Source organism: the organism of the source record quoted next, unplaced genomic scaffold, assembly GCF_019419815.1.
Source record: "Pyrus x bretschneideri cultivar Hongxiangsu unplaced genomic scaffold, Pyrus_bretschneideri_v1 Contig67, whole genome shotgun sequence".
NCBI lineage: Eukaryota > Viridiplantae > Streptophyta > Magnoliopsida > Rosales > Rosaceae > Pyrus > Pyrus x bretschneideri.
Genome location: NW_025999806.1, coordinates 1,288,734 through 1,302,434, shown reverse-complemented (window position 1 = coordinate 1,302,434; position 13,701 = coordinate 1,288,734). Strand labels below are relative to the sequence as shown.

Sequence of the window (13,701 nt, the reverse complement as noted above, 5' to 3'; positions counted from 1 at the left end):
AATGTTGTCAAAAGTATTAAAATGGTCGAATCTCTTTAGGAAGTGTCATCCAAAGCAATTAGTTATTTAAGTCTGAAGAGAGTAGGTCTTTCTCTAATTTTAGGAAAGATGAGAGTCTATTCCATTCTCACAAGAAGTTCAAATAGGAAATCATCAGTTAAGATTATTATGGGAGATAGTTTATTATATTTTTGTCGAAAATGACAAGAACGAGAACATGAGGAGAGTATTGAAAGTACTAACTATCATCATTAAAGCTCCTAAACATGAAATAAAGAGAGAGGAAGGGGCACGTGGGGCTATGAGGCTAGGATTTGAAGCTACTAAAGAAAATAATAATAAAAAATGTGGGCTGCTGCAATATATCTTGTTAGGTTATTTATTTATATACATTTTTTTGTTTTTATCATTAAATAAAATTATACGGTGATTTTTGGTTAAAATGCAAACTGTTAAAGCGCTAAAAGAAAGGAAAGCGCCTCCTGTTTTAGAAGTCGCGTCATCATCGGAGCGTCCAAATCCAATCACAACCGTCCATTAGAAACTTCAGAATCTCCACCGGGAGCCGCAATCCGGTGGGAAACCCTAGCTTCCTAGTTGAATCAAAATTCAAAAACACGCCCACCTCTTTAGCTTTGACAGTCGCGAGTCCTCAGATATTAGGGTTAGGGCTTCAGATTTGGGAAGAAGAACATAGGCAAGAGGGAGAGGCAAAAGGCCAAGCTTGATCGGGACAAAGTGAGCGAAGAAGAATGAGAATTAACTAATCAAAACCCTTCGAAATCTGCTGCCGAACAGAGCAGCAGCGACGACGATGAGGCCAACGAAGATATCATCCTCGAAATCGTCGAGAAAACTTTGTTAATGCGGGCGGCGAAGTTGGCACCTGATAACAATGCCGCCGTGTCGGGCGAGCCGAGTGGTAGTTTGGTTAAACTCCCATCTTCGTCTTCTTCGTAGGAAGCTGAAGTTGCGGCTGCAGATTTGGAGACTAAGAAGGTAAGGAGGAAGGAGAAGAAGAAGAATGTTAAGAAGATGAAGATTGAAGATCAAGCTGTGAGTGATTTTCGTCTTTTTCTCTATTTGTTTCTAGGAAAACTTGATTGTTTGAGGTATTCCATAATATTCTTGATCGGCATTATTCTTAATTATTTTCACTATACAATTTTGTTAATTGTGATTAGAGAAATAATGGGATTGAATTGGAGAGTTTGATTTTAAACCTGAAAAGGTGCTTTTAGACTTTATTGCTTAATTTTGTTTTCGGTTTCGTCTCATTTTCTGGCGTAAACAGATTAATCTTTGCTTGAGAAGAGGATGAAAGAGCTGTTTACGTATGACTGTTTTGCATCCCGTTATTTGTTTAGGTTGTTGCAAAAGAGGAAGAGAAGATAGAGGAAGCTAATGCTGTAGATTTGGCTGAGGCAAAGCAACCGAAAAATGTTGAGTTTACCGACAATGTTGTGCTGCGGAAACTTTTTGTGAGTTCAAATGTTTGCTTTGAAATGCCCTTTTGAAAATGAAAATCTATATAAAGACCTTAGAATGGTGCCTATCTTATTTCTATTATATCAGCGGGGACCAAGGTATTTTGATCCTCCAGATAGTAGCTGGGGAGCATGCTTTAACTGTGGAGAAGAAGGTCATGCGGCAGTGAATTGTACCGTAGCTAAGCGAAAGAAGCCGTGCTTTGTTTGTGGCAGTTTGGAGCACAATGCAAAACACTGCAGAAAAGTTAGTTGGAAGAGAAACACAATTTTAAGTTGACTCTTTTACTTTCTGAAAATAATCGTCAAAATAATATGGAGAATTAGTTGAATTGACCCCATTCTCTAAGTCTAAATTAGTACATGTTTATTAGTCCGGAGGGTGGTGGGGCTTCAGCCACTTGTATTATGTTGACATGCAAGATTTAAATTGATTCCTTCTTTTACTTGTTTTTCGCTTTTCTGGAAGGATTGAGAACTTTCTTTTGGCAATTAATAGGATTTCTTCCCTTGATTTCTAAGAAGGATTAAGTGATTGTTATTTTAAAAGTAGGTTGTAGGTACACATACTCTCTGCTATTTCCAAGTCATGTTTGATTAGAAAGATCCATAAATAATAAAATAGGGTTCTCCTGTTTTCTTAATGTTAGATAATGTTGAGATAGTGCCAGTCCAAATCTCATGAGTTGTTCACCAGTTTCTGCATGCCAAGTTCTTTTGTGTCATTTTATAAAGATTGTTCAATATTTCACCTGTTTTTCTTCTTAGTTTGCCCTGTTCTCATTCAATGCTCTATCAGAGGGTTCTTATGCATCCTTTATTTTTATGGGGCCTCTTATGGTACCTGATTTAAATCTCGATAGGGACAAGATTGCTTTATCTGCAAAAAAAGGTGGACATCACGCTAAAGACTGTCCAGAAAAGAAGAATGGTGGCTTATTGAAATCCCAAATATGTCTAAAATGTGGAGATTCTGGACATGATATGTTCTCATGCAGGAATGATTATTCAACTAATGATCTTAAGGTATCGTGAGATTTCTAAGAGTATGTTCATATGATTTATGATATGATATTGATAATAATTATATTGTTAAGCATTATGTTCAAGGGTGGTTTCTATATTTCTTTTCATGAATCAGGAAATCCAATGCTACGTCTGCAAGAGATTTGGTTATTTATGTTGTGTCAAGTATGTTGACACTAGTCCATGGGAAGTTTCCTATTACAAATGTGGTTCAATGGGACATACTAGTATGGTAAGTCTTGTTAAATGTTTCAAATGTTCTTTAAACTGTTTTTGCGTTTTATCTTTGTGGTTGGATGGAGAGGTGCATTAGAGGCTGCATAGATGTAAACAAGGCCCATTGTCTTGGAAGCTGCATATATATGCAAGCAAGGTTTATCGTTTTGCAATAGGGATATATTGTCGAACTCATAAACATAGTACTAAATTGTTCCCTTGACTTATCTAATGAATGAGAAGTACATGCTCATGTAAGGACCTTTTTCAAAGAAAATTTTTAGATGAATGCACTTGATTTGTGCTGTGAATTGGTTTCACTGATTTTCATAAATATGAAAAACATCATATCATAATTTTTATTTGTTTAGGCAGTGATGTGATTTCAACAGTATGCTTTAGAAGACGATGCTTGTTGTTTTAAAAGCCTTTTGTTTATTGATGTATTCTAGAAGAAACTAAGTTTTGTTCCTGGTCTTTAAAATTTTTTGTTTTTCATCTTCTTTTTTCTATCCATTTTTACTTCTTTGATTTGTCTTTCTATTGTTAAAACTGGATATGCAATGCCTATGCATCAAATACGCTCTTTATTTTCATACGTATATCTCAGTCTGATGTTTAGTTTTTTTATTACTCATGCTTGAAAAGTTGGTGAATCTAAATTTTATCTACAATAGGAATTATAATGTATTCTTATGGTTATTTTATTTCATGCTAATTGCTTCAAGAATAGATTAAATCAGATCATGTATTAGTTTGTGTTTTTTCATTTGACAATTCTTTACATGCACCAATCTCATTGAACATATTTGTCAATTATATCTGGTAATTTCTTGGGAGATGTTATGTTACACATTCATATTCTGTTATTAAAAATTGTAGTTTCCTGCCTATGTCCAGAGGAGGGTTCACATTCTATTTTTCTGCTTCCATTTCACTGAAACGCCCTTCCTTTTTTTACTTTTGTCTAAGAAAGGGGATTCTGTACATGCAGGCATGTGTAAGCTTACGTGATGAGGAAACCACTGGTTTTGGAACACCTCGGTTATGCTACAAGTGTGGTGAAGGTGGTCATATTGCTCGTGAATGCGCAAGTTTGGTCAATGTAATTCTCAGTGTACACTTCCCAGAATTAGTTTTTAGTGCGATTTTCTTCACTGTCGATTGGTAGTGTTAGTTTACTCGTGAAAAAACTAACTGGTGTGTTTTATGAAACTTGTAGGTTCACAAAAAATTTGGGGAATTACCTAATTTTTCTACTCCAGTTTTGAAACGTATAAGGAAATGAGAGACTACACGGGATTCAAGTCTACTCCTCATGACCTAAATAAGGCCCATGAAAGGAAATAGACCCAATTTGAAGAAAGAGTTTTTACAACACTATAAAAGGCAAAACATAGAGGTGGTTGGATAATGGATGATCCAGGGGACTTTTCCCCTAGAAAAGGCAAAAAGAACAATTGGAAGTTTCCGGCAACACCATCTAGTTGGGGTCGTATGGTTCCTAGTTTGACTGCAGGTGGTCATGCTTCAAGTTCTAGATCCTCTAAAAGATTTGGAATGACTCCGGAAGCCCAATCTCACAAGGGTCGTCAAAGTCTTTTCAGCACAGATATTCTGCATCGAGGTTTAACAACTCTAACGATGGTGGATTTAGAAGAAATTATGATTGGTCAGGCGATGAATATAATGGGCTTTACTAAACCCAATGGAAGGAAGCGGCCACAAAAGGGTTCAAGTTCCATTTGTGAGTCCATAAGCCCTTTCCTGTTGTTGTAAGTATTTTCTTTTTCCTTTCCAGTGATAATGATTATTCTTCATTTCCCTAGATGTTGAGAAGTATTGTATGCTTTGGTCAAATTTTAAAAAAATTTCTAAGTTTTTTTTAATGCTCTTTATAAAATTTTGAGTTTTTTTTTAATGCTCTTTAAAATGTACTGACCACATACCTCTTTATACACGTTTATTTATTTTTCATAGTTTATTTTATCAAGAAACCTTTTGTATTCTTTTATTAGTCCTTGATTTTTTTTTTCTAATATGTTAATTATGCTACCCTGTTACCAGTTTATTCCCGAAATTGTCACACTAGGCTTATGGTTAGGGAGAGTGTGGGTTAGGATGTGGGAATGTGTCGTGTTATCATAGATAGACTGAAAATGTCAAAATATAAACAGAAGGATGTGCTATAGCAATCTATGATGTGATGTTTTATATGCCATACTAATGCAAGTTTATTTCGGTTTACCAGATGCTTGCACAGAACCACAATGGTAAATGAAAAGTAAAACAGGATGATCACATAATGTGACAAGAATCCATGGAATTGGAAAATTCTTTTGCTAAACATTAGTTTTTGTTGAAAGTAATTTCTGTTGGTTTTGAATGAAATGCATTAGACCCTTTCTGTGAGTTTTTGGGAGACCAAGTTTTGAATGAATTAAGTTTAAGCAGATGTTTAACACCATAGTGTATTAGAACTGTTAATGCTCATGAAGGGCACTTCTAATCCTATTTATCTAACGTGTTGTGGTCCATTGGTTACTAATTGGCCTCAATCCCTTGGGACTTGGAAATCCCTCACCCAAACATACATCTAATGACAATTTTATATGCATGATTAGTCGGTAAACTGAATAAAGTTGTCTCACTTTGTTTTTGTTTTTGTTCTTCTTCAAGTGTGTTGTTTATACGATGCTTGTGAAGCTTAACCCCACCTTAAGTTCTTCAATTTTCATTAGAATGTTCAAGCCAAATGATATATATGTCTTTGCTGCCCTAAAAAGTTTGAAATTTAATTTAGTAAGAGTATGAAATAGTACGTTTTTATGCTATAATTTTCCAAATGTTGTCATTAATCTAATTAGATGAGGACCAGCCTTGCTGCCTTCCCCTACCTACTGGTTGATTCACCCTTCTTTACATGGTAGATGAAAAAAAAAATCACCGGAGTTGCTGGCAGGCAAGGGCGGCACTGCAACCATTACACCCCTTGTCAAGGGGTTTCTCGGTTAAGACTCGTAGATGTTTCATTGTAATAATCGTTTCTTGAAAAGGCAATATGTCCCTGAGGCTAAGAGTAGCAAATTTTTTGTTTGTTAGATGAACATTATAGCTTTGATCCAATTGCCTTCACTAGAGTAGAGCTCTATGGATTTGGATCCCATTTGGATCCTCATGTCCTATCCGTTCATCATATATCGTGCGGTCAGAAATCATTTTTTATTTAAAATTAAGCACAAACAGTACCTAACGAAAGTTGGCTGCACGATGTACGATGAATGGATAGGATGTGAGGATCATAGGATTTGGATTCGAGCTATTTATCTTGTTCCCCTAGATTTGCAAGCTTCCACCAGATAGAATGAATTTGAACACACCAATAAATTTTAACTCGTAAAATGAATTTTAACTTCTTGTTTTGCTGAAGAATGAATTTGAACACACCAACTTCTTTCAACCAATTTAAAAGATGGAGGAGGGTGCATAAATGCATGTCATACATTTACTTTGTTATACTTTCACCTTTTATGTATCACTAGCATTTGCACAACAGCACCAAAATAGCCTCCAAACTTGCTTGCACGCATGTCATATATCTTCTTTCACTGTACATCACACGACAATATTTTGTTTTAATAAGATTGATCAAGTTCAGGCAATGCTTGAACCTCTTGGTTGGCACTATCTTGGTAAGGAAATCTGCGACGTTATCGTCCATGTGAAATTTTTTCACCAAAATCTTCGTCAAGTCCACCCAATTATGGATTCTCTGATATCTCACTTCAATGTGTTTTGACCTACCACCCAATTCTGGGTACTTTGCTTCTATGGTCAACAAAGCAGTAATTGGTAATAGTAGTGCTCTCTAGCTAAGTGGTCCTCTTGCGCATGTAAAGACAACCAGAATTTGACCTTTTCTTGTCCAAGTCCCCTGCATAGTTGGCATCAACATATCCCAACACCCTTGCCTATTTCCTTATGCTTTCCAAACATAATCTCTCGCTGCCTTAGTAACCTTCAAGTAATGCAGAACCCGCTTGACTGCATCCTAATGTTTTCCTTGATTTTCCATGTACTTGGAAAGACGTTGATTGCTTGAGCCAGGTCGGGTGTGCACACAATTTCATACATCAGGCATCCCACAACATTAGCATAGGGCACCTTCTGTTGGAGCAATATTAGAAAATACGAAAACAACAATATAAATACCAATGGTAATAATTATAAAGAAACTCTCAACATCAATTGTGTACAAAATTAATATAAACAATTAGAGAGAGAGAGAGAGAGAGAAAGAAATACTGATAAAGTTGGAGATTAAGGCTTGCATAAATGCAATGTCCTAAAGATAGATTTTCGCCTGTACTGTTGTGCTTGTAGTTCTGTAAGTGTCTGTCTTCCAAGATTCAACAATCTATAATCTGAAGTTGAAGTACTTCAATCTTCAGACTCTAGCAAACTTTGTAAATTCAGTACTCTCACGTCACGGTCCATAATTTAACAAACAAAGAATGAGAGAAATAGGGTGGAGAAACCGTATACCTCAAGAGCAATTAATTATCCTATTGTCATACAAATGAAGTGCTTGAGGCACTACACCTCCTAATATTATTTTATTTTTGTCGGCATGTATACCACCTCCTATTTCATTAATTAGTGCGCCAGGTAGCGCAGTCTCATTGGACATTAGTTACAAATGAAGACCAAAAGTTACTTTTGTCACGTGGGAACCTTTCACCGCCCGCCTAGACTCCTTAAGCATCAAATTAATTTTATTTTATTTTATTTACCGTCTTACTTGAGCTTAATCCCAATGGTTGACCACCGCAGTAGCGCCTAGACACCATCTAAGCCAATTTTTAAAACACTGTTTATATAGCTTGAAACATGCTTCATGTGCATGGATAAGAGGTTACTTCTCATCTTCTTACTCTTGGCTTTAAATGATTAGAGGTATATACATCTCTCTTTGTTCGAGCACATGACCACTTCAGTCTCACTCTCTTATTATATATATGCGATATTGTTCTTACTGGTAATTATTCATCTCATTGCTACATTGGTTCAAGATTTGGGCATAGAGTTTGATATGAAGGATCTTGGCAAGCTCAATTACTTTATTAACCTTCATATCTTTCAGACTAACTCTGTCATGCATTCATATGCGTCAACAAAAATATGTTACAAATTTGTTAAGGCTTGAAATAGGCTTTTTTAACGTTATGAGGTGATTTGAAGTGCACAAGTGGCCTAAAATGGCCCAATATCTATTCTGAAGGGGAATAATAGAGAAAATGGTGATATAAGTAACTGTTTTTATATAGTGTTTTGTAGAGGAAACTTGAAAAAGAGATAACTGCCACAAGAAGGGCAAATCTCTTTTAAAACACCTACACGCCTCACATGCAAGTAAAACCAAGAACACCTTCATCACCACCAAAACTGTTTCCTCCCCTTTTGTGCTAGAGTGTTTTTGCTCAACACTTAGCACACCATCCATCCTCACCTTGGTTCTTGGTAAAACTACGACAATTTGGTCTTTATTGGAGATGAAAATATGTTGGCACCTTACTCACGAGATGGTTAGGTGTAACCGTAATCGACAATTTGGTTCTGCTTCTTTAATCTCTTGCATGTATGCCTAAGACGTTTGTGAAAAATCTTGTTTGTCTCCTTACAAACTCCAATAGCTCTTCTTCCATTGGAAAGGGTCCTATACCTACACAACCTATCTGAACATTTCTGCAATTTTTTGGTGTTTCTCACTTTATACTGAAGGAGAGATATTCCATCTATTTGCATCCAAACTTCTTTTTTTTTTTTGGGGGGGGGGGGGTGGGTTGAGATTAGGATTTTCAATTGCACTTTGCGGTAAGTTCCACTATGTAGCAAAGGTTTCGAATTCTCCAAGTACTTAGAATTTATAATATCAAGGAACAATGCTAATTCTTCCCTTCTGATTTGCAAGCTTGAGTTTGTTGAAAACAAGTATCGATTTATGGCTCCAAAGGTAAGGATTGCACTCTAGTATTTGTAGTAATGCACTCTTCGTGTCTGCCATATTTTGAATGAGTTTTGATGTATTAGTGTTTGATTATCACTTTTTGGCTAATTATCATTTTCTGGCACCTTTGTATCTACGTAGAGAATCATGTGACTAGTTTTGGCAGTACGCATTGGACGCCTTTTTTGGGCTCTCAACGCAGTGCTTAATCAAAGAAGAAATAGGCGTTATGCCTTTTCCTTTTTTTGTGTTCTATTTTTACTGCAACTGATGCCTATTTATAAACATCTTACGAGGGCTCTAAAGTTTTACGTGGGGTAAAATGGAGGCCATGAACTCTAAAAAAGGATCCTCGCCAGATCCTTTTCATGGGAATTCTAGCGATCTCGTGATCGTGACTGTTCATCATATATCGTGCAGTTAGTTTTCGTTAGGTACTATTTATATTTAATTTTAAGTTTTAAATTTTGAAATGATTTCTGACCGCACAATGTACAATGCACAATCACAATAACGAGATCCCTAGGATTCCCAGGAAAAGAATCCGACGATGATCATTTTCCATGAACTCCACTACTTTCCCTTAACTTCTCCCACATCTTTCAATTTCATTATTTCATTATATTTTTATTTTTATCTAATACAATCCACGTCCTCCTTTGTTGCAAAATGAAGAGAAGTTTAGGTTTTATGCGCAACTTCCCCTTTTGTAGGAAGAAATACATATTTTTTTTTTTATTATGGATGTTGATCTATACGTAAAGCCCGTCTTCACCTTTTGGGCTGAATTATATTTTTCATTTTGTCTTCCAGCTTGATCCAATTTGTATGGACTCTATTTCTTATTTATTATATTTTTTTTTTGGTTGTTCAACAGTGATGATGTAGAGGTTGTCTGTTTTCGTTGAGAATCTCACCTCACCAAAGTTATCCCAAGATTCCTTCAGGACTCCTTTAACAACTCCTTGCTTAGGGCTCTATCAATGAACAACACTGCTGCAAGCCAAGTTCTTTGCCTTATGTCGATGAGAGACAATGAATCCTCTAGCTAGATGACCGATTACTCTTGTTTTCATCCCTTGAGGATTCAATAAGTGGACAGTCACACTTAAAACTCTGTCTCAGATAACTTAAGAAAATAAGGCATCGAAGTTCAAACCCGACGCCTTCTGGTAATTCTAATTTGGGTTTTCATAACATTTCTCAGCCCTTTGAGTCCAATTTAGTTGTGTCCACATTCCACCATCAATTTTTTTTTAATTTTATGTTGGTTTGTCTGTAAAGGTAGATTCGTTGATGTAATTGTGTTCCTAATCTGGGTTTATTCTGAATTTTGACGGGGGATTCAATACATGTTAAAATAATTTCTTCCATTTGAGAATTTAGGATAAAATATATTTGTGTTGAATTTGGTTTCTCGACATTAGACCATCTCCAACTGAAGGAGGGCCAGATGACTCGTTTTATGACACACCCCGACCCGGAATATCCACTAGGACCCCGAAATTGAGCCGTGCTGGCTGACACTTGGAAGGTGATGAAGCCATAAAGTATGATAATGTATAAAATGTGAATAAATCAAAATCTAAAGTCTCTAAGTACACGAGTGCGCGGTGGGCGGGTATGGACCCATTTCACGCGTGATACAGAGTATAGGTATAGTACAGTAAGGTGAGATAATGATTATACCATTATAAGAAGACATCAGTACTGAAAAATGTCACGAATCCTTGTCGATACAAAACTCTACTGCTAGAACCTGGAGGGGTGCAAAAATAGAAAATATGAGTGAGTGAAACAAAACTTTTCAAACCAATTTCAATTACCAACGGCAGTAGCCCCTCGTCGTAATACCTGTATAATTTCCCAGAAAATAACAAGCGTGACTATAACTCTAAAGTTTAACCAAAATAACAGTCTCACAGTTATGTCTGTCAAATATCTCAACACGAATAAGTAACCCATGTGAAATAAATCAATATGAAATGGTATGTCTACCGGATCCACCTATTATGGCCTGTGCGGCTGAACCAACATGCTAGCCGGAGTCACCTCACTTGACTTGTACGGCTTATCCATATCTCATCAATCAATGCTAGCACATAAGTCGGGAGTCACCTATAGTGACCTGTATAACTTATCCATATCTCATCAATCAATGCTAGCACATAAGTCGGGAGTCATCTATAGTATCCATATCTCATCAATCAATGCTAACATATAAGTCAGGAGTCACCTATAGTGACCTGTACGACTTATTCATATCTCATCAATCAATGCTAGCATATAAGTCGGGAATCATATATGGTGACCAGTACGACTTATCTATATCTCATCAATCAATGCTAGCATATAAGTCGGGAGTCACCTATAGTGACCTGTACGACTTATATGTATCCTATTAATCAATGTTAGTATATAAGTCAGGAGTCACCCATAGTGATCTGTATAACTTATTCATATCTCATCATTAATGCTAGCATATAAGTCGGGAGTCACCTATAGTGACTTGTACGACTTAATCTATAGGTCATCAAACATCCATTCACACGAGTCGGAACCACCTCTAGTGGTCTGTATGACAGGACTAGGTGTAAATAAGTACACTTAAGTACTATGATCACGTGAAAACTGTGCGAATAATCGCATGTCACCTACGAGTCAGAACCACCTATAGTGGTTTGTACGACAGGCCTGTGCACCTACCTTAAGTCCAAGGTGAGCGTAAGGTGCGAGAGGTGAACATCACGTGAAGGACTGTGTCCTGGCCACGGGCGGGAGCACTAACACCGAGGTGCAGGTTTATGAGCTCTCAATGCATCTTAATATAACATGTACAACTCATGGATAACCTGTACGACAATGTCGGAGTTGCCTAACATAGGTCCGCACTACAACTCCCAAGCACGAATATCGAGACGTCACGAACGATCTTCACCTAGAACAATTATTCAGTCACGTCTCAGAACTCTTATCCATAGAACTCGTGATTTATATAAAACACATCCCAATGACATTCTAGAATGATTTGAGATCCATTGACCAAAAGTCAACCTTCAGTCAAAGATCAACAGTAGGGTCCACCACCCTACGTAACTCAATCCGGAAGATTCGCATCTTGGATATCCAATCCAAAACTTCTAAAGATCCACAATATACTTCTAGAACATAATACTAAAGTTTCATTACGATCCAACGGTTGGATCTTCACCAATTGCCGATTCAAGTGGCGGTCAACGTTTTATTTTACGAACTTACAAATCCAATTTGGGAAGATCCGTATGTCAGATTTCCAATCCATAAGTTTCAAATATCCTCAAGTATTACATACCATAATGTATTAAAATTTGGTGACGATCCAACGGTCGGATCGTTAATTCATGTAAGGACCTCTTAATGTCCAACTAGGTGGTCAACTATGAAACTACATTAAACATCATATTTCACTAAACAGATGTTAAATATGGAATCGGGGCTTCAAAATTAGCCTAGGAAGGTCAGGTGAAGTCTCAGCCCACGCGTCACCACGGTTCGCCGAAAATTCCACTATTTCTAAAATTTCAAATTTCATAGAAATGAAGATCTCAAAGAGAGGAACAACTTTCATATCTGCCACGAAATCCAAAAGTGGACGAAAGATGGTCAATTTTGCCCACAAAGCCGGCGGGTGCCTAAAGCTTTCCGGTGTCGATTCGTCGTCTACTGTGGTCCAACGGAGTCAAGGTTGGTTGGGTTTTTGCTCCTGGGATGATGGGCTACAAAGCCCAAGTGGTGGCATCGGTCATCGCTTTGCTGATTTGCCGGAAAATAAAAAAAGGTGGTCGGAGCACCGTGAGAACCGTTAACTTTCGTGGCCTTAAACTGCCACATACAGAGGTTAATCAAGGTGGTTCTTGAGTGGATTTTGTAAAGAGGAATAAGAGCTTCAAGATGGCGGTGGTGGCGTGCACGGGAAAGCTGGGAGCTTTCTCCTTTTTATTTTTTTATTTTTTATTTTATTGGTCCCCTTTACCTTGTAGCTAATTGGTCCCCTTTAATGTGCCTAACATCTGATTGGGCTTCACCCCACAAGGTGGGGATTTAATTTAATTAAAACTAGACTTTGAATAACCAATTTCGAACGTCTGTAACTATACCGTTATAATCCAGACTCGCAAACGGTTTTCGCCTATGCGTTCGTACTAACGAGTACTACGAGGATATGCTAAAAGAATAAGTCCCACATATCTCAAACTGATGATCAACGGAAGTTAAAGTCCTTGCCTCTAGGGCATTTTCGTAAATTCACGCTTTTAAAATTAATAAAAACGTAAAATTAGGGACGTTGTCACATTTTAGCCCTCTGGCCATCCAAGAAATTAATATTTTAATGAATAGTGCATGACCATATTTCTTACCATCTCAAACCGAGAGGCCAAGGGCCATAGGCCAAACATAGCCCTGTGATAAAAAACCATCTCCAACCGAGGGCCAAATGGTCATAGGGTCAAATATAATTTATTATTTAAATTTAAAAACTACAACAACTTAAATTTAAAAACTACTACTACAACAAATTAAATGTAATATAATTAAATATTTAAAATAAATTGTGAAAGGAACATGCTTATGAAAGGAACTACAACTATAACTACACCCATTATAATGTCCCACATCAGCTATGGGAGATGAATGAGCAAGGAAACATGATTATAAAATGAACACCCCAACTTCGACCAAATCACCTTTCTCGGCCCAAAAAATCTAAACCCATAATTAAATATTTTTTCAGAAAATTTTGGCCCAAAAAAAAAAAAAAATTTAACTGACGTCAATTAGTCGTTGGTTTTGAATTTGAGGCATAGCTCGGGGTTGGCTGGCTGGTTCCTTTGGGCTAGCCGATTAGCCCTTTTTTGTCCAGTAGGGCCCACGAGCCTTTTTGGCTTGGCCCTCAGTTGGAGATAGTTTTCGAGCTATTTTCGGCCC

General features: G+C 37.0%; 2 protein-coding genes across 3 annotated transcripts; both read left to right on the top strand.

The window, feature by feature from the left end:
* The first annotated feature begins 464 nt into the window (after positions 1–464).
* On the top strand, positions 465–4,093 carry LOC103934656 (CCHC-type zinc finger nucleic acid binding protein). The gene is given in 8 exon segments (XM_048573394.1): positions 465–1,056; positions 1,368–1,481; positions 1,576–1,734; positions 2,351–2,380; positions 2,382–2,513; positions 2,629–2,745; positions 3,724–3,834; positions 3,952–4,093. Coding segments are annotated over 8 exon segments (750 nt in total). The 5' UTR covers positions 465–1,035; the 3' UTR covers positions 4,018–4,093.
* Positions 4,094–4,142: 49 nt separating this feature from the next.
* On the top strand, positions 4,143–10,109 carry LOC125472211. Of its 2 annotated transcripts, none has more exons than XM_048573395.1 (2): positions 4,143–4,504; positions 9,614–10,109. In XM_048573395.1, exons 1-2 carry the CDS (start codon positions 4,143–4,145, stop codon positions 9,642–9,644), a joined length of 393 nt encoding a protein of 130 aa, XP_048429352.1. In that variant the 3' UTR covers positions 9,645–10,109. The 2 variants fall into 2 exon arrangements, 1 of the variants encoding a protein (XP_048429352.1); XR_007254149.1 differs by lacking the exon at positions 9,614–10,109 and adding an exon at positions 5,660–7,233 and having other exon boundaries at positions 4,372–4,504.
* Positions 10,110–13,701: the final 3,592 nt, after the last annotated feature.

What these genes read in the sequence shown, in the direction of transcription:
- LOC125472211 (XM_048573395.1), top strand. Translation starts at nt 4,143, where the DNA reads ATGGATGATCCAGGGGACTTTTCCCCTAGAAAAGGCAAAAAGAACAAT. An exon ending in ATAAGCCCTTTCCTGTTGTT is followed by an intron (nt 4,505 to 9,613) that starts GTAAGTATTTTC and finishes GTTGTTCAACAG; the next exon opens with TGATGATGTAGAGGTTGTCT.